The following is a 26732-nucleotide window of genomic DNA, read 5'->3' on the forward strand; positions in this document are numbered from 1 at the left end:
TACTACCTATACAAAAGCAATGCCAGAAAATACCACAAATAGCATTTTTTTAGATGCTAACGTTAAGTTTATATTTTGGCATATTTGAGAATTCTTCCAATGGCTGTGCCCATGGGCTATAGCAATGGCTCATAAACTATTCCACAGAGTAGTCTAAAAATAACTTAAATTTTGTGGAGACTCAGATAAAATTATAAAGAACGAGAAATAAATTAAATTATTTCACTTTAATATAAAAATCAATCAATCATGGAACAACTAAGAATCGACTTCCGATTTACAGACTTCTTCACAGCATCACAATCTGAATACAATTTAAATCTATAGCACTTCTAAGCAAAAACAATAATATACAAATCACAGAATCTCACCTGTACTTGAGTTAATTTACACAGATCATCAGCAAGAGTGACTCCCATACTAAACTGTTCTGTTGACCATGATTGGAAAATGTCTATTAAATTTGCTTTCTCAACATTTTCAAGGCACGCACGACATTCCAATTTGCCACACGAATTATCCAAAGATTCTGCATTTTCTTTCACATTCAACAGCATCGTATCTGTAATAAATAATTAATTCATCTAACTGTAATTATTTTTTTAAAGGTTTTTAGGAGTCTGTAGTTTCTCAAAGTAAATTAAAAAAATATGTAAATTCATCGTAATAAAAAACTACAACTTATATATTTTTTTCAGTTTTCACAAATCATGAAGGTAATTTATAGCTACTTTATGACTTAATCACTTATGGTTCTCTTATATTAGTCCTGACTTTTACAGTACACCCCAGTTGTCCGTGAAAATAAAAATTGTTAAAAGATTGGAAAAATACAACAACCATAATGTAGTTTTAATCAAATTATATGAAATTCATTTTCAAACAAGGAATGGCAATCTTCAATCTTGTGAAATAAAAGCAATTAATAATGTTTTTTTTTTGTAAAAACAATGCTATGTATTCTACATGTATACAATCACGCTAGCAGGCAACAGCCTAAGGACAAGGAATCTCTCACTGAAGTTTTGGGGTACAAAGCCTTTTTTTTTTAACAGTAAAAATTTAATTAAGATACACATTAATATTCAAATTCAAATTCAAAATTCAAAATGAATGAAAATGAGATGAATGATTATTACATTCTGACAGATGTAACAATTGCTTTCTTGTGTAACACTTAATTTATTACCTTGCTATTTAAATTTCAAGGTATTCAAGTAATTACCTAATATCAGTTAGGCTTCTCACTTATAAGAATGGTCTCCAGCAATCATTGAAATCAGCTATGCCAGTGATACAGACAAGTTGTTGCCTTCCTCTACTTAGCTTTGTATTTCTATTGAGTGACTCACATGAAGTGTGGTTTATTGAGATAATTTTTTATGACTACTCATGTTTGTTATTTGCGAATGTACTCTACAAATTACCTTAATTTACAAAAAGTTCCAAATATGCTCATATACATTGGCAATTTTTAAGCAACATTGATTTTGGTATTGATCATACTTAACTAGCTTATACAAGGTTGCACTCACTTTGTGACTATGGTAACTTGTTTTCCTTTGCTCATTTTATCAAAGCAAACAATATAACAACTTTAAAATTTAATAACTTAAGTATGTAATCAAAACATTTATTTAAAAATAAAAAATATTGAGACCAAATTAAAACCAACTTTTGTCATATTTAAATGTGTATGTAATAATGAAACTTAAATATTTTAATCACAGTAACTTAACTGATTACTATGAATTAAATATTTAAGATCAAAGGATGTTAATGATAATGTAAAAAAAGGATCTGATGATTGTCTAGCTATTAATCAGACAGGAAATGATACCAATATCGACAAGTTAGGATTTTTTATACTTTAGATAATGTGAATTCATGAGGTCAGTCTCATTTGTATTGTACTACAGCTGTGCCATCATTTAAACTGTATATATAAAAAGCTACCAATTTCATATCGGACACAAATAAAGATAAAAACACTATTTTCTTAGTTGTGTCAGGTACTAAAGCACTAGTGTTGGAATAGCTTACAGGCCTGCAAAGCTGATTACTGACTGACACAAACTTATTTCTGCTGTAAAGCAATCGTATGGTCCAGTTTGAAGAAAATTACAGCCATTTTATTAACAGAGTCGAAACTTTGATCTCATGCCTCAAGTTGGGTAATCAAACTAAATCTATCAATCGGTTCCTGTAACCTCTTAAAATTAGGGCTCCTGCCCCTGTCAGATATCTTTTTTTTTCTAGGATTAAATAACTTCACTTTTTTTTGTTTTAAAACGACATACAAAATGGAAAAAACTTCAAAAAATTAACCGAGAGGCGCACTTCGAGTTCGCACCGTTGATTTTTCATGACATAATCTGGGTGATTCGCTTTCTTTTCGACGCTGCCGTAGCTCTCGCATTCGTTCTGTACTGGACTTAGGCTTCTTACATTCTTTTCGACGCGAGCTTTCCTCTGACTTGCGTTTTCTATAATTCCGAGCATATTTACGATTCATATAAGACGACATCTTTGTTTACTATTAATTCAAGAGTAATTTTCATATGTATTGCTGCGAATATTTTGATAGTTTCATTGCCAGCTACAGAAGTATTCTATTCGTCAAAATAAATAAAAAATCCTAGCTGTGCCCATTTTCATGCTACACACAACTATACTGATTAGCACAGATTGAAAACTAACAAAGCTACTATCGAAATCGTTTGGCTCCCTATTTAGAGGATGGCTCTGAAACCAGGATCTAGGAAAGCACTGATGTACGTTCACGGTTTAGTTTAAATAGAATCCGTACTCTACTGTTGAAATGCATTAATCTTACGCTAATTTGCTTCACCTGTGCATTTGTGTACTTCGGTAAAACTTGCGTGACAGCGTTGTCTGACACTAATGAGTAATGACGGTTATGACATTCGCGGCAAGCCTGTGTTTTTGTCTATGGATATGGACTTTTTGGGGACGTGAGGAGTCTTGTGAATTTCATTTGGTCTCACTTTAAATATTAATGTACAACGCGACCAAGCTAAGTTTGCACCTCGCTGGAATGCGGTGCCCCGCCCGCTTCCCCGCTCACCTTCCCGCGATCGCCCTGTCGCGTCAGTACGGTTAGCATATTTTTCGCCGACACACGTCACACGATTTTTCGTCTCCCTATCCTTTGAATTTTAATTTTTTAACTGTTCTTGTTATATTTTTTATTGAAGTTTTGATAAATTATTGGACTGTTTTTAAGTTTAGTTATTAAGTTTTTGTTGAACTGTTGTTACTGAACGATTAATGTTCATTTTTCTAAATTTCGATTGGATTGTTGTGGGCAACAAAAATGAAAGGAAAGGTGATAGATACACAGTGAAGGGAGAGACATAATCATGAAAGTATTGAAGGTTTTCGAAGAAGAAAAGCTAATAATAGGATGACCTGTCTGATTGATAAGGTTATTTACCGAACTTGCGGCATATTTATGAGGACGTTAATGAATATAAAAAAGAAGCCAAACAATTATCGCAGTCAGCTGCTTTACCAGCATCATGTTCTTTGCTACAGCCTCCTAAAAAACGCAAACGTCCTAAAAAAATTATACTTGACAGTTTAGACCTCTGTGCTCTGAGTAATATTACTAACTCATTTTACACAGTTAGAAAAGAAATCCCAAACTTAAATAAATTTCTCAAGATTGCAAAATGATATCTGAATTATACACTCCAAAAAGAAACATTAAGTAAAATTATTACTGAGCAATTGGAATACTAATTTAAAAAGTGCAAAAATGCCCGGGTGGCCTTAATACAAAAACCCGATATCGTTATATTCTAATGTACCTATGTATAATATATTGTTAAAAACAATAAATGCAAAGTAAAATCTAACAAATATTTGTTTACATTTTTAAAGTCATAGCGAATCCTTTTTCAGACCGTACCTAAGCGGCAGTGTGACGTAATCGATGCGAGGTGCAAACTTAGCTTGGTTGAGTTGTATATTAGTAGTAAATATTAATCAAATGAATTGTAAATCATTATTTTTCGGCTTGCAACAAAAATCCAACGAAGTGACCATAGTCGTAAGTGACCCAAGTGGTCTCAGGAACAAGGCGTGCGGTGCATTAGTATCGAGCGATACAACTATACCGGTGTTCGAATTCCGCAGGCAGATACAAATTTTTGTAATGAAATAGGTCTTACAAAATTTATGAATGACTTCAACTTTGCTGAATGTCTTGTGAACCTACACGGTAGGTACCACTACCCAGCCTATTGTCTATGAGGTCCGGCGGCAACTTAACATCAGATAAACCCTGAGTTCATTTCACTTTTAAATTAAAAACGTTCACTTCCGCTTTACTATATTGTATCAACACGTGCGTTTTAAATAATGTAGGATCTTTTCAGAATAACTTCTTTAGATACCATTATCGCTAGTACCGTCAAAAATCTTCAATTACAAAAAAAGTATTTTAGGAGGAATGATATGAATCAAAATGAGATGAAACTGATTTATTTCAGATTATAAAATGTATATTGGCATGAAACGAGACCAAATATCAGTAATATTTTGAGAATTTACTATGACTTCAAAGACCTTTTGACCTTACGCACTTAAACAGACGTTAAACTGTAAACAATCCACCATTATTACAAAGTCTAAGCCTGAAGAAACACTAAATTATCCTAATAAAACAATTCACAGAGTTTGGCTCCTCGCATTTCTGGCGAGCAATCTTTACAAGAGTACTTGGACATAAGGAAAGGCTTTGGTTAAGTCCAAGTGTAAGGCCCTTATTATTAACGCAGTTTAATCTAAAATCGAAAGCTTAAGCGGTCACTAATAATCAACTAGTAATTTCAATCATTATTCATACTATATTCAATCATTATTCATTATTATATTCAGCTGCGAAGGAGTTTAATTATTAAACTCCTTCGCAGCTGAAACTATCTCCAAAATTACGTTCACAGCCACGATGGAGACATTAAACTATGAGGTTGGGTCTGAAATGTTCTTTGAAATGGCCAATCGAAATCATCTATAAACTCATGCTCAAAACTGCATTGTAAAAGGTTCAAGTAAATAAAAGTAAAAAAAGTACACTTAATTGTATAAAATGGACTAGTGAATTGAGGAGACTGATTCTGATACAGGAGATAATATAGAAATTCTTAATGATTTCATGTCGTACAAGTACAGTAGACAAAACAAGCACAAAATAGAGCGTGACATCGGATCACAAAATACTCCAGAGCATTCTTGAAAAAAAAAATTATCAATGGGACACGGATTCGTGGTGATCCGTCGGTTAAGGATGACTTTAAAGTACCTATTTCACACATTTCTTTATATTGTTATTGACATAATTAAAAATATTTTTTAATCACTGAAATTAAAACTGTATTGAGAATGTTTTTGAAAATTAGGTTTTCTATAATTTTCAGAGACAAATCATTTTAATCACTGAAAGGATTTCATGTTTACAAGTAGTAGTTGTAGTTTTCAAGTGATGATCTAACTTGATAGGTATTTTTAATGGCCGCCATTTATTGACCGATTAACAGAAAACACATCTTTGTTATCGTACTTTACGCTCCAAAACGCTTTTCCATACGTAATAAATGTAATACAACAAAACATACTAATTTTCCCCGTTTTTTTAACTAAGAGTAGAAATGCGAATGTACATTTTACGGCATCGTCGCCGCGTCGTACGGAGTTGTTGTTTTTTCCTACCTATGCGATGGCCTTGGGAGGCTATTTTAGCTTCTCCTTGACGTGTAAGGTGAGCTTATAGGGCTCTAACCGGGAGCGTTGCTAACACTGGCCCTAGCAAGAGCAGTGCTTCGCAGAATCTATCACAGCATCAGAAAACGACCCACTGAGAAGATCGGGCGGGAAACTCAGTGGGCTGTGTCTATCTATGGGTTATTTCACTCGTCGAGCCCTTCGTCGCAAGCGACAGGTTCGACCAGGACAGTGACCGGTGCTTGTGGTACCTAAAAGCACCGTTAATGGATCGAGGGGAGCCGTAGTTTAAGGCGACGTCGACTGTGTACTAGTATGTAACCATTCGGTCTACAGTACTCTACAGGTTCGGGTATGAGCTGTTGTAACGCATCTTTCTCTATTCTATAATAGTACACGTCTTACCTCTCTGTCCTTATTCATATTTGAGTCGTCTATTATCAAAGGTGGCAATCTGTGCATTTGGTCAAAAAAATGTTATTGACATGTCAATACAGATTGATTTGAACATAATCGTCTCCTTCAAACAATACGGTTCAAAACCTGCATTAAATAAAGGTTAATACTTAATACTTAACCTGTTATGTATCTAAGATGTCGTTCAGAAGAGTTTTGTGACTGCCAATTGAATACAAAGTCAATAATTCGTTTTTCTGATTTACCAATAATTGTCCAAAAGTAACTTTGCTGGCTTTGATAATAGTCGACTCATTTACTTGCTCCACGTTTTTAATTTAAGAACGGATTTGTGCAAGCAGCTCTATTTTACTTTATTCGCGATAGATTTTCTTACATTTTAATATATTTCAAGTGGTAAGATGAGTACAATCACCAATAACTTATTTAACGTATTTGTACATGGCAAGGGCAACAATGTAATGTAAATGCAACAATGTATGTAGGTACATAATGGAAAAAGGTAGACAACCTAGCGGCAACATAATAGTCTATGTTGTAGGTAGGTACTAGGTACGAGTATACGGAGTTGTAGGTACCTGCCACATTCCATTAAAATTAAAATCTAGTTCATTTGGCAAGTCAATAAAATTAAAACTTATTTAATTGGTCATTATCATATGTTTCGGGATACTTTAGGATATTATTGTGTTCAGAGACAAATTTTATTTGATATTTGAAATGTTATTTACATCCGGCATACGAGCAGTTGAGTGAGGGCCGATCTTACTTCGGATCTTAGACTAATACCTGCCTGCAAGATTTGAAGACTGGTTTAGTGGTATTTTTATCCTTTCAATAGCGTTTACTGCCGTGTTTTGTTTTGTCGACATGAGGGCTCTCTTAGTACGTTTGCGTCGTGCCTCACGGCTACGGGCGCTGAGGTTGGCTTTTTTTGGTGGCATTTTACTGTAAACCACAATTGAATGATACAGTAAGTACCAATGAAATAAAATCGGCAATTTATAATAAATTCCTTGAAAAAAATGATCATAAAATAAATATGGAAAAAACAATATAATATTAAACACTATTACCACAGTTTTACAATCCATAAAAATATATCTACTTATAAAATGTGATCAAACTGATCAATGATCATAAACGACTGCCCATATTTTAAAATTACATGCTGCAATGTATGTTTTATTAGGCAAACAACTGTTTAATGGTTTAACAGTTTATTTACTGTCTATTCCCCCAATGATTCGTAGATTTTACTAGATGTGGTAAAAGAGTAAGCAACTGCTTGTTTGCAATAGCCTAACATGTTTCTTCACATAATTGTAAAGTCATATCCAGCTGTGTATGGATTCTGAATGTTATCAATTTCGTATAGACCCATAATTTTTTCCTGATGTATGTCATAAAAAAGTTAAAATTTTATGCACATTCCAGCCATACAAAATGCACATTCGCTTTCAATAATTATTTGATTACCTGTGACAAAACTTCCCAGATATAATCTAATTTTTATATAGGTATTGCAAATATCAACAAAAGTGTTTAGAAGGCAAACATAATGTTTTTAATACAACTTATATGCTGTTATATGCATATAAGTCCTGTCTGATTCGGTGGTGCAGTCGTTGGAGGCACTAACTGTTGCACTGAGGGTTGTAGGTTCAATTTCAACAATTCAGGAACATTAATGTGATGAAGTATTGTTTAATTTTCATCTGGGTGTTTATTATCTATATATATAAACGTATATAAGCATGTATGTCAATCTCTGGTACCCACAAGACAGGAAATCCTAATTTGGGGCCGGATGACAGTGTGATTTGTTCCCAGTGATTTATTATGTGGGATTGAGTAAAAAATATTTAAACAAAACAAATTTGAATTCTTTTGAATACCTGTTATTTCTAGAATTAGGTTTTATATTGATCTGAGCTTTAACAATTTTATTTAAATTTGGTGTTAAGAGCTGTTCACATCCTCGTAAGAATTGTTGATGGGTGACATCTGCATCCATCAAGTTTTTGGCACATTTATTGAGTCCTTTTTGAAGTTTTATTTTTCTTGGTGTATAATCTGTCATTGTTTTTTTAGTCTGCGATGTATGGCCACTAGTAGATGTCATAAGAGATACATCTACTGAAGTTACTGCAATATGGTTTTGACCACCCCTGCTGTGCAAATTCCTTAAAATCTCTGTTTTTGGAGCTTCTCTTTGTGTACTCCTGGGGTTTATTGAAGTACATGGTAAGTTTAACATGGGAATAGCAGCATTTTTTAACTTTTTTTTCATATACGTCCATCTTTCAAAATGTAAGCTGCATATATACATATTATATAATTGTTCAATGTTTTTTTCTCTCAAGTCAGGTCTTCGACAAGCGTCTATCCATAACTGGCACCTGTAAAAAAGCATCCAGTAACATAATTAGTGAGGGTATACATTAAGACACAAATTTAATTTAAAAAATAAAATAAAAATATGTGATTGTTTCACAGAAAAATTGTACTCAATTATACACTTTTATATAAATAAATAATCAAATATTGCATGATCATGCATTGCGTGTTTATATGCCTATATCCCATAAAGGTGGGAATCATAACATATAATAAAGTTAATAAGCTGTTTTATTATATATATCAACTTTATATCAAATTATACCAGAACAACCTATACAATTGCTTTTTTTTATCCTGACGTTAAATTATGAAACAAATAACGTAGTGGCTATAGAGATGACCTGGTTTGTGAACTTTTTACATACTATCTTCATACTTCCAAATATTGCTCATCCATCATATTATTATTCTTATTCATGATTATTATCTTTTGAAATTATTTTTAGCCTCTACTTAATATAACGGTATAACTAACAGAGACTATTAAGTACTTATGACTGTATGGTTTGTCCACACAACCCTCTGTTGTGATAATTATAACAACTCCAATATTGAGTAATTGTATAATGATATGCTTATACTGATTAGTTATTGTTTATATGATAAAAATGTCATTGTGCGAGTACGCGACGTCTTGCTGATGGTGGTACACGAACTGACTCGAAAATAAATGACTTGGATGTAAAATGCATCGGTATGCAATATGATGTGCGCGCTGCCCCGTACAATGACAGATATTATTAATAGATACAAAATAAATTAACATACTACACTATATTTCAATAGAACTTAATAAATACGTAAACAAATCTAGATTGATTTTTCGTAAAGTGTGGCAATTCTTTCATTTAATCTTGTCTGTATTTTATTATTATTGATTTCTAACCAACTTGTCACTATTGGTGTATTAAAGCATTCAAAATAATGTTTATTTTGGCTGTTTCAATGTTAAAGTTTGTTTACATTTTTCGTAACTTCTATTGAAAGATGCTAAAGACGATATTTGGTTAGCTAAAATGAATTAATGGAAATAAACTTACCTCGCATCACGGGGAAATTATGAAATCTTAAATCCTTGTTGTATTTTGCTGTTGAACCACGTCCGTACACAGAACAAATGTGCACCATTATAATGAACGCAAATAACGATTTTCACAAAATTTTAATTTGTTAAACACGGCAACGTCTGTCGTTAGTGTTTAAGAGCGCAAAGTAAGTGCGATCATGCGATGGAGGGCCGCATCCGTATTCCGTATCGCCCGCCGCCCTGCCAGATCCCCACCGTTCCTCTACGCAAGTACATCCGTTTCCTAACTGTATGGATTGTAAAACTGTGCTATTACATGAATTTGCTGACGTTATTGGGCATTCATTATTTTGAATGAAAAATATATTGGCTTCAAAATGAAATTACTGTCTTTCATGATAAAAAATAATCTGATAATCAAATCAAGTAATAAGTTTAATTTGTTTCTGCTAAAATGTACATTATAAATTTCATACATCTCGTGGATCTCCACCTAATTGGTAATTTGTCTGCTTTGTATCGCCCATAGATAAGGTATTAAGATAGTCGTAAATTCTTGCTAGAATGGAAATAATGGATGCTTACTTTGAATACAGCGCCACCTATTATATATCTATAACTAAGCCCATCCCGGACACTTTAACATCATGCCAATAAACTAACTCACTCCGCCATCTGTTACTTATGGAGTTCAGATTGAGCTCAAAAAACCAAATAATTTGCCATAAATAACTATTTCCATAAATTAATAGACAAGCTTAATTTATCTGATCTGTCAAGTCGGAACAAAGCACACAGCTCGAAAATTAAAAACGTTAAAATTGGATAGTTAGTTTCGGCGTTCATCCCGGACAAACATCGTGACACGTGAGTTATTATACCTATTTAATATAAGACCTTCATTTGTCACCTGGATTATCAACCATGAAGTCCAGAAGAAATTTTCCTATCGTGTTGACGGAACTGAATTGTCAGATTGTCAAACAACTCAAAACAAGATTTATTCACCGAAAATAATTTCAAAGACATTAAAACCACCACAGTTTAAATTGAACGAACTATACAATAATAAGAAAGCATTACTTTACTATTTTATTTTTATCACCATATTCTACACTATTTTGGATAAACCATAAAAAATGTTATAACAGTAGAAACTTGACCATTAAGTAGATAGTACGGTACCTTTCCTCCAAAAAAACCCTATTTTGACATCATAGTTTAACTGAAGTTGACGTACCAAACGCGTTTTTTATTAGTTCATTGGAGGACAGGCAAAAGAATAAAATGCGTATAATTACCTTGTTTTATAGACTATGGAAAGTAAAGTTACATTAAATTACTATTTTCAAAATTATTACGGCAGTTTTCACGGTGATGATTTCGGTGAACACTGTTCGTACACAGTGTGCTGCTTCATACAATAAATGAACAAAAAAAAAATGAATGACGTCACGAACAAATGAGGTCAGTCGATTAAAGCTTTTGTCAAATTTTAATGTCGCTAGCGTAGCTAGTTCCGTTGTCAAAGAGAGCCGCCATTTTGTGTTTTGCATTGTGAAATTTTGGCATTTTGTAATTTTGATACGGTTTGTAATACTTTCTACTCTATTGTAGGAAACGATATAAAACATGCAGTATGAAGTTAATGTCGAGCTTAATAAGGATGGGAATGGTGTAAAATCCCAATGTGATTGTCCTGCGGGAAGTGATATGAATACCGTTTGTAAATAATATGTTAAAAATAAAAAATATCTTAAATAAATTAGATACCTTTTATAATATTGTTTTCAAAAAAGCATACTTTATCTTCACAGTGCTGGGAAGTGCTTGGCAGGCTAAAAAGCTGTTTTTTTAGGTTACGAATTTGTAATCTTTGTTCTCTACTTTTTGCCTTTTCAGAAGCTGGTTTCATATTCCATGAAAATATAGATGGTACAACACCTTTCTTCAGATATTTATGTTGATGTTTGACACCTACAACACAAATAAAAACATTTAAATATATTATCACAAGGAAACCTAACCATAGTTTCAAAATCTTTTTATTATAATGTATGCCCAGATTTAGACAGGATAGTAACAGTAACAGCTTATATGAGGGATGAGTTTCTGCCAGTCTGTTTTTACTTTTGTTATTAAATGTTCCTTACAGCATAAATCCTCTTGCGAAATATGTTACTAACTATTATTGTGCATAAATAAACATTTTTGAGAAAAAAAATTATAAGAGTACAAAGATGTGTGCTATGCCTAGTCATGCATAAGAAATATTTGACAGAAAGAAGCATACCCGTATATTTACTAATGTTTTCATAGTCCGATTCCATAAAGTGTTTACGACATAACCTCGAACTGTTTGTGGGAATACTTTTTTCGCGTCGAATAGCCTTTAACCACTTTCTTCCAATTTTCTTGTCCTTCGGAAAGTGATGTACTCCAGTTTCTGAGCATTTTGGCACAAAACAACGTGTCATTGTCTATAAAATAATTTTTAATGAATAACGCCCATACGAATATTGAATGTTATGGGAACCATGCACACTAGCGCTACTTTGACAGCTGCCAACCTCATTAGGTAGGCATAAACACTAATATTTTAATCTATGGGCACAAGCTTACACTTGGAAGACTTTTTGGCGGGAATACGAGGAGTGAAGTTGTGTGATTTGTTTTATTTTGTCTATTTAGTGTTTCTTCGGGTTTAAATGTGTAATAACGGTGATTTATTAACTGTTTAATTTCTGTAAAAGTGCACAAATGTTGGAAAACGAAACAAAGCCGACGTCCAGCGGCTTTGTTTCGTTTTCTCGGGATCCTCCAAAAAGTCCACTGAAAAAATCCAGGTAAATGAGCACCATTTGACTGAGATTCTATTTCATCCCATATCATCTCATCTCATTACATTTAATTTTATCCCAGTTGATTAATGTCTCAAATTAATCATATTCATTTCAATTTATTTAATTTCACTCCATATTATCATTTTTCATAACAATAAGAATATAAATTAAAATAAGACATGACCTAAAGGTCTTAGTTACGAGGTCATAAACTCCCTACAAAAAATACACTTGGGACTTGCAATATACCGCAATGCAATGTCTATCCAATGATTTGCAAGCGAAGTAAATTGTCCCTTTGCAATAAGGGCCGTTTTCCAATTACAGCACAAGAGCGCATTATGCGGCATAATGCTCAACTAAGCTTATGGTTAATGGTTAATTTATATTTACTTGGGAAATGATCCGCGACAGATTTTTCCTGTAAGTTGTGAGACAATTAAAAAAAACATCTATTTCATCACTTAAAATTAGTTCAGCGCAATCGGACAGCTCAGAATGAACATTGACGGAGACCACGCTACCGTGGACATTACTGTTGTCCCAAAGGATTCTGTATATGGGAGAGTAAGCACCTAAATTCGAACGAGTGGGCTTATCTAAAAATAGAAAACAATACGTAACTGATAATATAAATATTTATCAAACAATAAAATAACATATTGATAATTTTAAATAAAAGTTCTAGACAAAACATCATGAATAAGCCAAATTTTTACCAACAAATTTAAAAAATACTGTTATAACTACATAGATAACCCTACAAACCTGTACCTATTTATACTTAAGTCGTTTCCATTTCACGTATTCTCATCCCAATTGACCCTTTTTTCGTTGTTATTTGTACCTAAGACGTCCCTAATATCCCCCAAAACAACAGATTTTTACATGTATTTTTATTTTATCAAATACATTAAAACCAATAACAACTGAGACTTACCTTTAATATATATGATGGTTCAAATACTAAATAACGTTTATAAATCACAGTCATCTTCTATTATTATCAAATAAATAAAAGAGAGCAAAGTTTCTAGCACTAAAATAATTACCACCACAGAAAGTTAATTTGAAACGCAATTTTTTATAAGTTAGCAGCTATTATCATGCATATTCAGAGTTGTTTTGTGAACTTTCAACATTCTACTATTAAACTACAAAAAATGGAAGATTTTGCAACGAATATAAAAATAATATTGAGCGTCGAAAGATTTTCCCGGTTTTTTCCCGATTCGCCTCTCAATCCCTAATCGCCCCATTTTACGGTACCTATAAAAATACGCTTGGCAAGAGCCATAGATAATAAATACACTTGCACTTACATAGATAATACATAGATTTGTTTAATCTATGATATATATCAAGCACGTGTTGGATACAAAAACATTTATGCATTGATGCATTGCATTCTAAAACGTGTAAAATATTATTTGAGAAATTGTTGACTTCAAAATTTGTTTAATTTAATAAAAAGTATGGTTACCATGTAGTTTAATGTAAAATGAACATCTGAAAATTTAACAAGTGTGAATGTTGTGTATTTTCCAGAAAAACTTCTATGAAGCTAATAAATTATACTTAAAAAGTAAATAATACAACGACATAGGTACAATGGAGGAAGAAAATACACCTAATGTTAGCCTTATATCGTGCATGCACTTTGTGCAAAGAGGCGTGGCGAAAGCAGTTCCTGAAAAAGTAAAAAAAAAACTTGAAAAACGTTTATAAAACATCCTTTTTACAAAAAAAAACCCCCATAAATTACTGCTTTGTTTTTTCTAGATTGAATTAACCCAAGGGGAACTAGAGAACATAATCAGACAGACAGCTAATGACCTGAGGTACGTACATACGAAAGGTAGGTTGGGTTTCATTCATGTTGTAATTCTTACTCACAAGTCATTTTATGTCAAATGCTTACTGCTACAGTAGATACCTGAATGTGAAACACCTCGAAACATGAGATTTAAGTCTCAATTGTGTAGTGTAACGGTTATTCCACCCTACAAACTGGAATGCAATACTGGTTGGCGGCAGCAATAGCCAGGGTAGTGCAACCTTCCTGTGCAAGCTCACAAGACACTTTACCACAAACAAAGACAAAAAACCTGCACATCTGTAAGACTGTGATACCTTTTTAAATAGGTAAATATTTGGATGCACAAAATGTAAATAACGAAATCCTCAGATTATATTCAGATTTTGTTTTGACTGTTTAAAATACATATTTGGCTTCGGTACCATTGTTACCATATCAACAATATTTATAATTACATTGCTTTTAATTATTGAATGTTGACTTCTATTATTGGAGATTCATACAGTTTTAATGTCTTTGACAAACATCTCATGAAAATTTGTAATAATAAATTATTAATGTAATTTTGAGGATGAAATAAATAAATTTTAACCTAAAATTATCCAAAATCTTAGGATTGCAGAGCAAGGAGATGACGAGACTGATGATGAAGGTACAGGCTCAGCCCCAGAGATACCAGCCAATCCGAATGATGAATTCAACTTTGATAACTATGATAATGAAGACCTAAGTGAGTTTCACACTTGCACAATATATTTCTACTGGTGAAGTTAATTGACAAAAAGCACATGTGTGTTAAAGCACACAGTGATGTGTGTATAATATATATTAGATGCTTTGCACAGTTAGTAATCCTTTTTATGAAAGAGAGAATTAAGTACCCCCATTAGGACACAACACAGGATGTACACTTCAATTTCACAGTTGAATTTTACATTACAATTACATTCCTAAAGGCAAAAATATAGATTAAAAGTATATTGTCGGTTAGATTTGCAGGTATGTCCCAAATAACAATGTTAGGTTTTATATTTTGTAATAGTCGTGTTTCTTTTATATTTGCTGAATTCTATGCCACCCAGGCTCACTGAGAAATTGACACGTCAAAGCAAAATATCAGCCTTAAATAATTACCACACCCTCATCAACTCAATAAAATCAGTTTCTTCAGTTGCTAGTCTTTTTTTTATTGCTTAGATAGGCGGACTAACTTACAGCCCATCTGGCGTTATGTGGTTACTAAAGCCCATAGACATCTACGGCGTAAATGCGCCACCCACCTTCAGATTTAAGTTGTAAGGTCTCAAGTATAGTTACAGCGGCTGCTACCCTTCAAACCGAAACGCATTACTGCTTCACTGCAGAAATAGGCAGAGTGGTGGTACCTATCCGCGTGGACTCACAAGAGGTTCTAAATTCAGTCTTATTTATAATTGTTTATTCCATAAAGAGCCTGACGAATATGTTTTTTTATTTTTTTTATTGCCCTTGTAGGCAGACGAGCATACGGCCCACCTGATGGTGAGTGGTTACCGTCGCCCATGGACTTCAGCAATGCCAGGGGCAGAGCCAAGCCGCTGCCTACCGTAATATGTTCTTTAATTTGGCTTGTGCTCTTGAGCAGCCATCTGTCACAGATATATGGATATATATAATACACTTCCTTTCAGATTTGAATCCAGTTGGTATAGGAACAGTAGCAACAATACCTAATCTGGGGGATTTAAGTGAGAATGTGCAAATAAGAGTAAGTTATCTATTAAAATCTCAACCCATTACATTAGTTTCTATATGGGATACAGTAGTATAAGATAGGTGTAATGATTAGCAATATTCAATCAAACATAATGACTTATTAGAATTTATTTTTTTGTTGCCTTAGAAAGCAAATGAGCAAATGGGTTAACAACGGTAGTTTCGGATGGTGGAACTGCTGGGAGCTTTTGTTATTGTTGAAGAGTTTTTCCTTGTTCATAGGCATTCTGGTGAAATATATCAAATGTCAAAACTTTACAAATGTTCCCATACATGTATTTTTCTATTACTTGCTTATGTTTATATAATTTACTAATCTATCTGTTTCATAAATCTGTCTATTTTAGATATTGCATATAAAATATTACAATTTAGTAACAAACTATAAATATTATTTTAATTCTATTGATTTAGCCCACACTGACTTATCGATAACACCTACAGCGCTTATCGTCAGACTGTTTGCTTAGATCATTTAGAATACTCTATAGTTTGGTGCTGTGTTACTGTTAATTTCAAATGTTTTGAGAATGAAGTAATAACTTCTATATTGGAAAATATACAGACTGAAGGGCCAGACAGTGATGAGGAGGATGATATAATTAAGCCCGAGGACAATTTGCTGCTTGTGGGACACGTAGAGAGTGATGCCAGCGTGTTAGAAGTTCACAGTAAGTTCTAATTTTAATGAGCTTGTTGTTTGTAATATTCTACATTATACATTTTTAATGGCAAATGTAGGTGATCCAAACTAGCAAATAAACAAAGTTCATTTATTTAGTTACTTCCTACTTTAAAAATAGAACTAATTGCTTAATATCTATGTTAGAGGTAAGTCGGACTATACTGCTGTATGATTTGTATGGCCCATAGACATCACCATGCAAATGCAAGGCGTGAGACGTGAGATCGAAATCTCACTTATTTTTGAATGATATCATCTCATCTCAGATTACAGCATCGATTCCCTGCTCAAGTACCCCTCATGTATTAAGTTCTACCAGTCATTCCCATAGATTTAAAAAAAAAAAACTGAAAAAAAATTATAAAAATACAAATTAAAATCCATAATAACTAGAAATTTCTGTTTTCAGTATTTAATAAGGAGGAAGGCTCTTTCTACGTGCATCATGATATAATACTGCCGTGGTTCCCTCTGTGCATCGAGTGGCTCAGCCATGATCCAACAGATCCAAACCCTGGTATGCTTTCTCCAACTAGTTTGTCCCGCTACTTATTCCCGCGATTAAGGAGATAATTAAAATCAGACAACACTGTGTTAATGCGACTGCCAAGATTGAACTTTATAATTGTGCTGATACAACAGTTGTCTCTCTCAATCTGATTGCATATTGCTTCACAAGGTGTATTCGGGTCAGCCGTACCCACGTGGCTGTGTAAGACACTCAATAAAAAAATAAACAATTACAATAAACAATTTTAAAATGAAATGAAGACTTTATAGTACTTACTACTTGTAGTTATTAATTAAAATGAACTTAAAATAAATCTTATTTTCAATTATAATTATTATAGATAGATTCTTATATGAGTCGTCTATTATCAAAGGTGGCAATCTGTGCATTTGGACAAAAAAAATTTATTGATATGTCAATACAGATTGATTTGAATATAATAGTCTCCTTCAAAGAATACGGTTCAAAACCTGCATTAAATAAAGGTTAATAGTTAACCTGTTAATTATCTAAGATGTCGTTCCGAAGAGTTTTGTGACTGCCAATGGAATACAAAGTCAATAATTCGTTTTTCTGATTTACCAATCATTGTCCAAAAGTCAGATTGCCGGCTTTGATAATAGTCGACTCATATGTAATAATGTATTATTCGCAGAGTTTGTTGAATTGCTTTATATTATGTAGAGCTGATTTTCAGTGATTTAGATAATTCTCAGGTAATCTGTGCGCTCTCGGTGGTATGGACCCGGTGATTCAAGTTTGGGACCTGGATATTGAAAATTGCCTCGAACCAGCATTTAAATTGGGAAAGAAACCGAATAAAAAGAAGAAAACAAAACGCATAGGCCACAAGGAAGCTGTACTGGATCTCTCTTGGAATAGGAATTTTACGTAAGTCACATTAAGTTTCTATTTGAGAATATTTCTACGATGTTATAAAACTAAAATTGTACAAATTATAACAAAGTGAGTTCATACATTGAAAGAATCTGCTTACTTTATTGTCCAAAAGCACAATATATTACATTGAAAGCTCCTTCATTTGCTTGTTGACTATTCGCGGATTAAAAAAATGTCCGATTTCTTTATTCTATTTGGTATATCGGTACATACACATTGAGAAAAAGAATTCCACTATGTAAGCATCCAACCGAATATCCTTTTTAAAATGTAAAATGGAATAATAAAAAAGTAAAATAAACCTATAACAACTATTCCTAAATGATGTTGTCCTCTATTGTTTCCGGCAACCATTACCGCGTTACCTTCCATTTTCAGGATTTCTGTATTCGCGGCATATTTCCAGAACATGTACCCCGCGAATAAAGAGCTTTTACTGTATCAGAATATTGGTTTTTTAAACGGTAAATTTATGTTATTGTAGTGACTAGGGTAGTAAAAAATATTCTTACGAAAACTAGTCTCGTGATGTAGATTAAATGTCTATAGACACTGTACTTTAGATATGAAATTTTAAACAATAGTATGCCTCAGTACATTGCTAGGGTAAGCCATCAAGGTTTTTCCAGTATTTCATTATCAGTCACCATATTGTTTTATACAGTTAATATGTCTATTCCAGGCATGTATTGGCGAGTGGTTCAGCTGACAACACAGTTCTACTCTGGGACATGGATCAGGGCACTCCTCACACTAAACTGGACTATTTTGCTGATAAGGTATTTTTTATTAACCATTTTCCATTGAAATCTTGTATAACCCTTTTTGTACTAACGTTTGCGTAGGTGTCTGTTTTTGTCTGTAAGTACGGAACTCCTACTTTGTAGCATTGGAACTGTTCAATCAAAATATGAGCATTAGAATTGTAATTTTGTAATGGTAACACTTAAGTTGTAACTTAATTGCTCATTTTAAGATTAGCTCATGGCAACCCTCTCTTCCGGTCCAGCTTTTTAGCTCCGTGCATGGCAAATTGTAATTAAATTACAATAAAATTAGAATAAACGCGAATGTTCATTTACAAGCCTGTATTTTATCAACACAGGAATGTTTACACAGTTGAGACTAAGGTTTCTTGCGTCGATGTGCCATTAATATATAAAAAAAATAAAAATCATTTAATTCAGACCATCATAAGTCCATATGTTGTTAGTAGAGTAATACTTATAATTATGTTAGTAAAATTAAAATTAAAATTAGCAAAATTATTAAAACATTTAATTCATAAATCATAAAACTTGCTCTTTGTGAGTTTCGGTGAGCACTTAACGAAGCTCGACTAACGTATTGCAGGTCCAGAGTGTCAGCTTCCACCCGCTGGAGGCGCAGACGCTGGCGGCGGGCGCGTGCGACGGCGGCGTGCGCGTGGCGGACTGCCGCACGCCCGCCGCGCACCGCGCCTGGCACCTGCCGCCGGAGATAGAGCGAGTCGCCTGGGACCAGCTCAACCCCTTCTGCTTTGCTGTGAGTACTCTTATAACAATACTCTAAACTATTGGCATTGATAATCATCTTGTAGTGTAGTACATATAAGTCATGTAATATATAATAATAGAGGAGTGTTAAACCAACACTCGGACAAGACAGCTGTTTTCATCCGAACTGGTGGTAGGACCTCTTATGAGTCCGCACGGGTAGGTACCACCACCCCGCCTATTTCTGCCGTGAAGCCGTAATTCGTTTCGGCTTGAAGGGTGGAGCAGCCGTTGTAACTATACTGAGACCTTAGAACTTATATATCAAGGTGGGTAATGCATTTACGTTGTAGATGTTTATGGACTCCAGTAACCAATTAACACCAGGTGGGCTGTGAGCTCGTCCACCCATCTAAGCAATAAAAAAAAAGCCTTTTTTTTCTGCCTTGAAAGGCTATGTCAGGGTTACCCTAGCATGTAGGGGAGCTCTCGGGGCTCAAACCAGAGGTGTCGCTAACACTGGCCCTAGCAAGGCAGTGCTTCACAGACTACCACCGGATCAGAAACACGACCCACTGAGAAGATCCAGCGAGAAACTCAGTGGGCTGTGTCTTTGGAATACTTTTGCAGTGAGCAAACAAATGAATGACGGATATTTTACTAGAAATCGTATCGTAAGGAATAACCGAACGATTCAATTTAAAGATCAGAATGAGACAAAGTGACTCACAGCCCACCTTGTGTTAAGTGGTTATCGAAGCTTATCGACATCACCAACGTAAACGCCGCCACCCACAGAGACATGAGTTCTAAATATCAGTTTTCTGGATTTAAACTTGAACTTTCTGTGAATAAAAAGCCCCATAAGAACAGTAAATAAAATGAGCAATGAAATTTTCAGATGAGCAACAATGAAGGAAAAGTAGCCTATGTTGATTGCAGACAAGATGAACCGCTCTGGACCGTACAAGCTCATGAAAAAGAAGTCACAGGTATACAAATAATGTTTAAAACCATTGATTTCAAAATACCATGTATTTAGTAAGCATGCTTTAAGACGATATTATTTTTTAGGTTTAATACTGAGCAATAAAGTGCCTGGTTTGATGATCACAGTCAGCACAGATGGTTTCATGAAGACCTGGGATATTACAAGGTATGTTAATGTACAGACAGCTGAGTTAAAATAACTGATATATTTTTATAGCTTAGAAGGGTGGACAAGCTCACAGGCCACCTCATCTTAAGTAGTTACCGAAGCTCGTACACATCAGTAACGCACCACCCACGTTTGATATATACATCTGCGATAAGTGTTTTATTATGAACAAGAACGTAAAAGAACGACTCTATTTTTAAATAGAATAACTGTTCACGTTGTTTACAAGATCTGATTTTCTCAAATTCAAGAAACCTGGAAGAGAGTATTATAGCCAGATTATTTTGATCGATTAAAATATATATTTTACTAATTTTTTTCCTACCGATTCTAGTGACCTCGAGGGGTCCTACTAGATTCACCGAACGAGTAGGTGAGCTCATGGGGTTCTAACCTGAGGACGTTGCTAACACTAACCCAAGCAAGAGTAGTGCTTTGCTGAATTTACTACCGGACTGGAAGCGCGACCCACTGAGAAGATCCGAAGAGAAACTCAGTGGGCTGTGTTTGAGGGTTAATTTGCTCGTCGAACCCTTCTTCGAAAGTCACGGGCCCGACGAGAACGGTGCTTGAGGCTATATTTGACAATTTTGACATTGACAGGTCCGGGGCGGTGACAGCCAGCGGCCGCGCCGTCCGTGTGGGTCAGGCCCTTTGCGCCGCGCTGTGTCCCGACGCGCCTTACAGCGTGGCGGTGGGCGGAGACAACAAGGAAAACTATCTGGAGATGGTCGATCTCTCCCTTAGCGATGACTGTGAGTTGTTATACTGTTTTGTTCAGCGCCGGGGGTCATTGACCTATACGAAATTTTGCTGAAACGTAATGTCAAACGCGGTTCGTATCGTATCACGGGTGCTCATTAGAATCAATGAAATTAAAAATTTAATTCTTTCACGGAAATTAGATTATTATATTCTTAATTATTTTCGGAGTTGATATTGTTTTTTTTTATTTTTTATTACGGAAGTTATTTGTGAACGAGAGTTAGACACCGGCCTTATCTTTGTAGTCACGAAAACTTCAAACTTTGAATTCGACCCTCATAGGACTTGGTAATGACAAATGACATGAATAATTTCCTTTTTTTTTTGCAGTTTTAAACCGTTTTGGGTCACGGCCGCTTGTGTCAGCGAGAACAGAAGAGAGTAGTGCCAGTATGGAAACTTAGCTTAAACTATATTTTTACAATCTAAGTAATAAATATATATTTATGAAAGTAAAAACAAGCCTAGTTTTGTTTTAATATTTATATAATATTTAAAAAAATAAGTTTTAAGGCATTTAAGCCTGCAAGGTACCTACTGATCCTATATGTGTCTGCTGTGCATTTTGGTTTGAAAGGTGGGACAGGGCCGGTCTATCATATAATGGTATCTAAGATTAAAATTATAATATTCATCACCTATCACAACTTTCGTGAAATTTAAATGGATAAATTATCAAATAGATATTTTTTTTTACCGGAGCCCATCTACAACGTAAATTCCGCCACCCACCTTGAGACATGAGTTTTCAGATCTCAGCTTTTACAGTACAACGGCTATCCCACCCCTTCAAACCGAAACGCATTATTACTTCACGGCGGAAATGGGCGGGGTGGTGGTACCTACCCATGCGAACTCACAAGAGATCCTACCACCAGTATTTACGCAAATTATAATTTTACGGGTTTGATTTTTATTGCACGATGTTATTCCTTCACTGTGGAAGTCAATCGTGAATATTTGTGAAGTGCGTATTTCATTAGAAAAATTGGTACCCGCCTGCGGGATTCGAACACCGGTGCATCGCTAGATACGAATGCACCGAAAGTCTTATACTTTAGGCCAAGACGACTCATTCATCATCATCATCATCAGCCTGCGGCAGTCCACTGCTGAACATGGGCCTCCCCCAAAGCTCGTCACTGAACCGATCTTCGGTTCTACGCATCCAGTTACTGCCAGCTAGCTGCCTTGCGCAGGTCGTCGCTCCATCTAGCAGGGTTTCGACTTTCATTGTAACCTATATATTAATATATAGGTTACAATGAAAGCGGAAGTGAAGATAGCTTCTTGAGTATCCCTTCCCTCGCAGAAACGTTGGACTCTAATTTCTCCGATGTGCCTAGGAATCTGAATGTAGTTCACATAAATGCGCAGAGCATTCCGGCTCATTTCTCTGATATGCTGGTATCTTTTGATATAAAAAACATCCATGCTGTATTAGTCTCCGAGTCTTGGCTTAAACCGTCTCTTCCTTCTATCTCGTATTCTTTACCCGGCTTCAACCTAATTCGCAATGATAGAATCGGCAAAGGCGGCGGTGGTGTTGCCATATACCTACGCTCCCATATACCATATACTATCGTTAGCGCCTCCGACCAATCACCCTTGCCGAATGTCAGCGAGCACTTGTTCATTGAAGTCGGTCTAACACATGCTAAAATCTTACTTGGAGTCTTTTATAGCCCATCTCTTCACATTAATTATTTTTCTTCTTTTGAAAAGGTCTTGGAAGACCTACTTCCTTGCTATGAGCACACCATAATTATGGGTGACTTCAATACCTGCCTTCTTAAACGTGATCATCGTTCTTCTTCCTTAGAAAGCATTGTCACGTCGAGCAACATGCACATTCTCCCACTTAGCGCTACCCACCATTTTCCAAATTCTTCCCCATCCCTGCTTGATCTCATCTTAGTTTCTTCCCTAGAGCATGTTGCCAGGCACGGACAGTGCTCAGCTGACTCTTTTTCCTATCATCATCTGATTTTCTTATCCTACAAAATTCGGCCTCCTAAACGTAAACCTACCGTTATTCTGCAACGCAATTTTGGTAGAATGGACATGGATGCATTTTTTGCGGATGCCAAAACTGTAGATTGGGAGCCTGTGATGGCGGCTAGCTCAATCGATGACCAAGTGGCAATATTTAATTCACGAATGATCCGTTTATATGACATCCATGCTCCCTTAAGGGCGATAAAAATTAAACATCAGCCGGCGCCTTGGATCACTGACCATATTAGAGATCTGAAGAGGAGGAAGTCTGCGGCTAAGACTAAGTATAAGTTGCGCCCAACCGAGTTTAACCGAACACGTTATGTTAAGATCAGAAATCGTTGCAATATGGTGTGTAGAGACGCTCAAAGACGTCACATTCATGATTCCGTTAAAGTTGAGGATCCAGCAAAAGTCTGGAAATTTCTAAGGTCATTAGGAGTTGGTAAATCTCGTCAAGAGTGTAATTCTACAAACATTAACATTGATCAGATGAACATTTTCTTTACTTCTTCGTCTTTATTAGATGACGTTGTTAAGTCATCTACCATTAATTCTCTTTCTAACATTACCGCTCCTGACCATTCTTCTTTTAAATTTCGTCAATTCACAGCTTGTGATGTTCGAAGGAGTATCCTTTCTATAGCGTCCAATGCTATCGGAACAGATAGTATAAGTCGTAATATGGTCATCCCATTAGTTGATATCCTGCTTCCTATTCTTTGCCACATCCTTAATTTTTCAATTTCCAACTGTGTGTTTCCTTCTGTTTGGAAAGAAGCACAGATAATACCTCTGCCAAAAAAACCTAACCCTAAATCCTTTTCCGACTATCGACCTATATCCATTCTTCCTTTCCTATCTAAAGTCCTCGAACGCCTTATCCATAACCAGTTGAGTTCGTTCCTTAATAGTCATGATCTCCTGAACCCCTTTCAGTCCGGTTTTCGTCCTGGCCATAGTACAGTCACTGCTCTGGTAAAAATCACCGACGACATACGTCTGGGTATGGAAAACGGTCAGTTAACTGTGTTGACACTGCTGGACTTCAGCAATGCATTCAATACGGTTGATTTTGACATACTACTTGCCGTTCTTCGCTCCTTCAACATATCTCCAACTGTGATTGAATGGTTTCGTAATTACCTGTACGGACGCCGACAGTGTGTTCGCCTTGGTGAATCGATTTCATCTTGGTGCAATACATCTGCCGGAGTGCCTCAGGGTGGCGTTTTATCTCCTCTTTTGTTTTCTCTTTTCATTAATTCAATATCTTGTAATCTCACTTCGTCCTACCACCTTTATGCAGACGATCTTCAGCTGTATTGTCAAGCTCCACTTCCTCAGTTACATGATGCTATTCGAACTATGAATAGCGACTTACGCGTCTTATCTGAGTGGAGTAACGCGTACGGCCTTAAACTGAATCCAACAAAAACGCAGTGTATAATTGTTGGCAGCCAAAGGACATGCAGTAAGATAGAGTGGACACATCTTCCCCAATTGTCTCTTGACGGGATAAACATCCCGTTTAGTGACACCGTTAAAAATCTTGGTGTTATCATTGACCGCAGTTTGTCATGGGGACCACAACTGGTGTCAGTCAGTCGCAAACTATTTTCCTCTGCAGGTTCCTTACGTAGGTTGCGTAATTTTCTTCCAACATCTACTAAAATTGCACTTGCACAGTCTCTGTTACTCCCCATTATTGATTATGCCGACGCCAGCTATCTTGATCTAACCGAGGCCCAGCTAAACAAACTTGAGCGGCTTCAAAATTTTATCATAAGGTTTATATTTGGTTTACGCAAATATGACCACGTCTCTGAGTATCGAGTTAAGCTCAAGTGGCTTCCTATTCGTTATCGCCGGAATGTTCATATATTGTCTCTTCTTTACAGTGTCCTGTTTAATTCCTCGTCCCCGCGCTACCTTCAGGAACGTTTTGATTTCCTACATACTGCAAGCTCTCATTCACTCAGGTCATCGGAGAATTTAATGCTGAAGTTTCCGGCTCACGGGACGTCATTTTATGACCATTCCTTTGCGGTTGAGGCTGTCCGTTTATGGAATGCGTTACCCTTAAGCGTTAAACTATCTTCCTCGCCGGAAATTTTCAAGTCCAGATTGAAATCGCACTACTTTGCTTCTATGATATAACTGTATAAGTTCCTACTTCTTTTGTATTTTATCTTGTATATTTTTAGTATTTATTTGTATTTAATCGTATGTAAGTTTATCTTATATGGTATTTATTTTTCACATGTGTATTTAAGTATATATTTTTATGTAAGTTTATTAAGATATAGCACCGTCCAGTTAACTTATTCCTCTCCCTGCAAGGTTGCCTGGAAGAGATCGCTTTCAGCGATAAGGCCGCCGATTTATATACCGACTTTTGTTTTATTACTTTACTGTGTACATATTAAGGTGTTATATAAATAAAGAGTTATTATTATTATTATTATTATTATTATAATATGATTTTTTTTAAGATCTATGCAATGATTTTTTATACAACAGATATGTTATCTTCATAGTAACTGACTCTTCAAATCTGATCGCGCCATATATATCTACATACCTACCGATATAGTGCACACACATGTTGACAAGTAGCATTAACGAAAAGTACAAATATGGGATAAGCGCGTGAGTAAAAAATATAGCTATAATTGGAACGATTGCACTTGTAATATTATTATTGCATTTGTTTAGACGCGACTAAAGACGAAACGTCCCAATTGGCCTGTTTTCGAGTCTTCACTTGACGTGCGCTTGAAACATATCTGCTTCTTTTTACATATAAAATATCATTGGATCTATGTATTTCCTGATTTCTTAGTATAGGCATAGTTTTGTATTTCTATGAACGACGAGTCTACCTCGACCGCAATATTTGTTTCAAACACGACGTTGCCTTGTTCAGAGATCCACGTGTTGGGTTGTAACCAAACAGCTGACGGACCATATCAGTACAATAAACATAAGCCGCCCGGTTTTCAACCAACACGACTGTCTTCTAGCCATCTATTAAATTAACAAAAGGAGAAAAAAATACAATGCATGTGGTGATATTATTGGTGTATTGTAACAAAGTGTATTTACAAAACGAACAATTTTAATGTTTCCCATCACCATTAATACCATCACATACCGGACACACCGCTGCCGATCAAGCTATCATAACTTCGCTCGATTGTCGCTGAAAAAAACAAAAATAACCT

The 26732-nt window shown here is 35.2% G+C and overlaps 3 protein-coding genes across 27 annotated transcripts in view; 1 reads left to right on the forward strand and 2 right to left on the reverse strand.

Annotated features, from left to right (window-relative positions):
• Positions 1 to 12162, reverse strand: part of LOC101744110 (zinc finger protein pita) — a 26365-nt gene extending 14203 nt beyond the window's left edge. For 2 of the 22 annotated variants that reach the window (XM_062672756.1, XM_062672757.1), the window contains exons 1-3: positions 8064 to 9558; positions 6959 to 7113; positions 372 to 562 (exon numbers count right to left, since the gene is read on the reverse strand). In XM_062672756.1, the coding sequence (XP_062528740.1) occupies positions 372 to 562; positions 6959 to 7113; positions 8064 to 8581 (864 nt within the window). In that variant the 5' untranslated portion in view covers positions 8582 to 9558. The other 20 variants (XM_062672758.1, XM_062672775.1, XM_012697370.4 and 17 more) reach the window with 20 other exon arrangements.
• On the forward strand, positions 8273 to 21969 carry LOC101735859 (periodic tryptophan protein 1 homolog). Of its 3 annotated transcripts, none has more exons than XM_062672776.1 (14): positions 8273 to 8412; positions 13987 to 14136; positions 14221 to 14279; positions 14872 to 14987; positions 15928 to 16004; positions 16578 to 16683; positions 17107 to 17214; positions 17925 to 18099; positions 18791 to 18887; positions 19462 to 19632; positions 20485 to 20575; positions 20658 to 20739; positions 21346 to 21497; positions 21838 to 21969. In XM_062672776.1, exons 2-14 carry the CDS (start codon positions 14050 to 14052, stop codon positions 21909 to 21911), a joined length of 1395 nt encoding a protein of 464 aa, XP_062528760.1. In that variant the 5' UTR covers positions 8273 to 8412; positions 13987 to 14049; the 3' UTR covers positions 21912 to 21969. The 3 variants fall into 3 exon arrangements, with proteins under 3 accessions (XP_062528760.1, XP_012552833.1, XP_004923038.1); XM_012697379.4 differs by lacking the exon at positions 8273 to 8412 and adding an exon at positions 10352 to 10462; XM_004922981.5 differs by lacking the exon at positions 8273 to 8412 and adding an exon at positions 13744 to 13911.
• Positions 21970 to 26574: 4605 nt separating this feature from the next.
• LOC101736083 (aspartate aminotransferase, cytoplasmic) overlaps positions 26575 to 26732 on the reverse strand; it is a 28057-nt gene continuing 27899 nt past the window's right edge. For both annotated transcript variants that reach the window (XM_004922983.5, XM_004922982.3), the window contains one exon: positions 26575 to 26710. In XM_004922983.5, the coding sequence (XP_004923040.1) occupies positions 26689 to 26710 (22 nt within the window). In that variant the 3' untranslated portion in view covers positions 26575 to 26688. The remainder of the gene's footprint in view (positions 26711 to 26732) is intronic.

This window comes from Bombyx mori, chromosome 15, assembly GCF_030269925.1.
Source record: "Bombyx mori chromosome 15, ASM3026992v2".
Classification (NCBI taxonomy): Eukaryota; Metazoa; Arthropoda; class Insecta; order Lepidoptera; family Bombycidae; genus Bombyx; species Bombyx mori.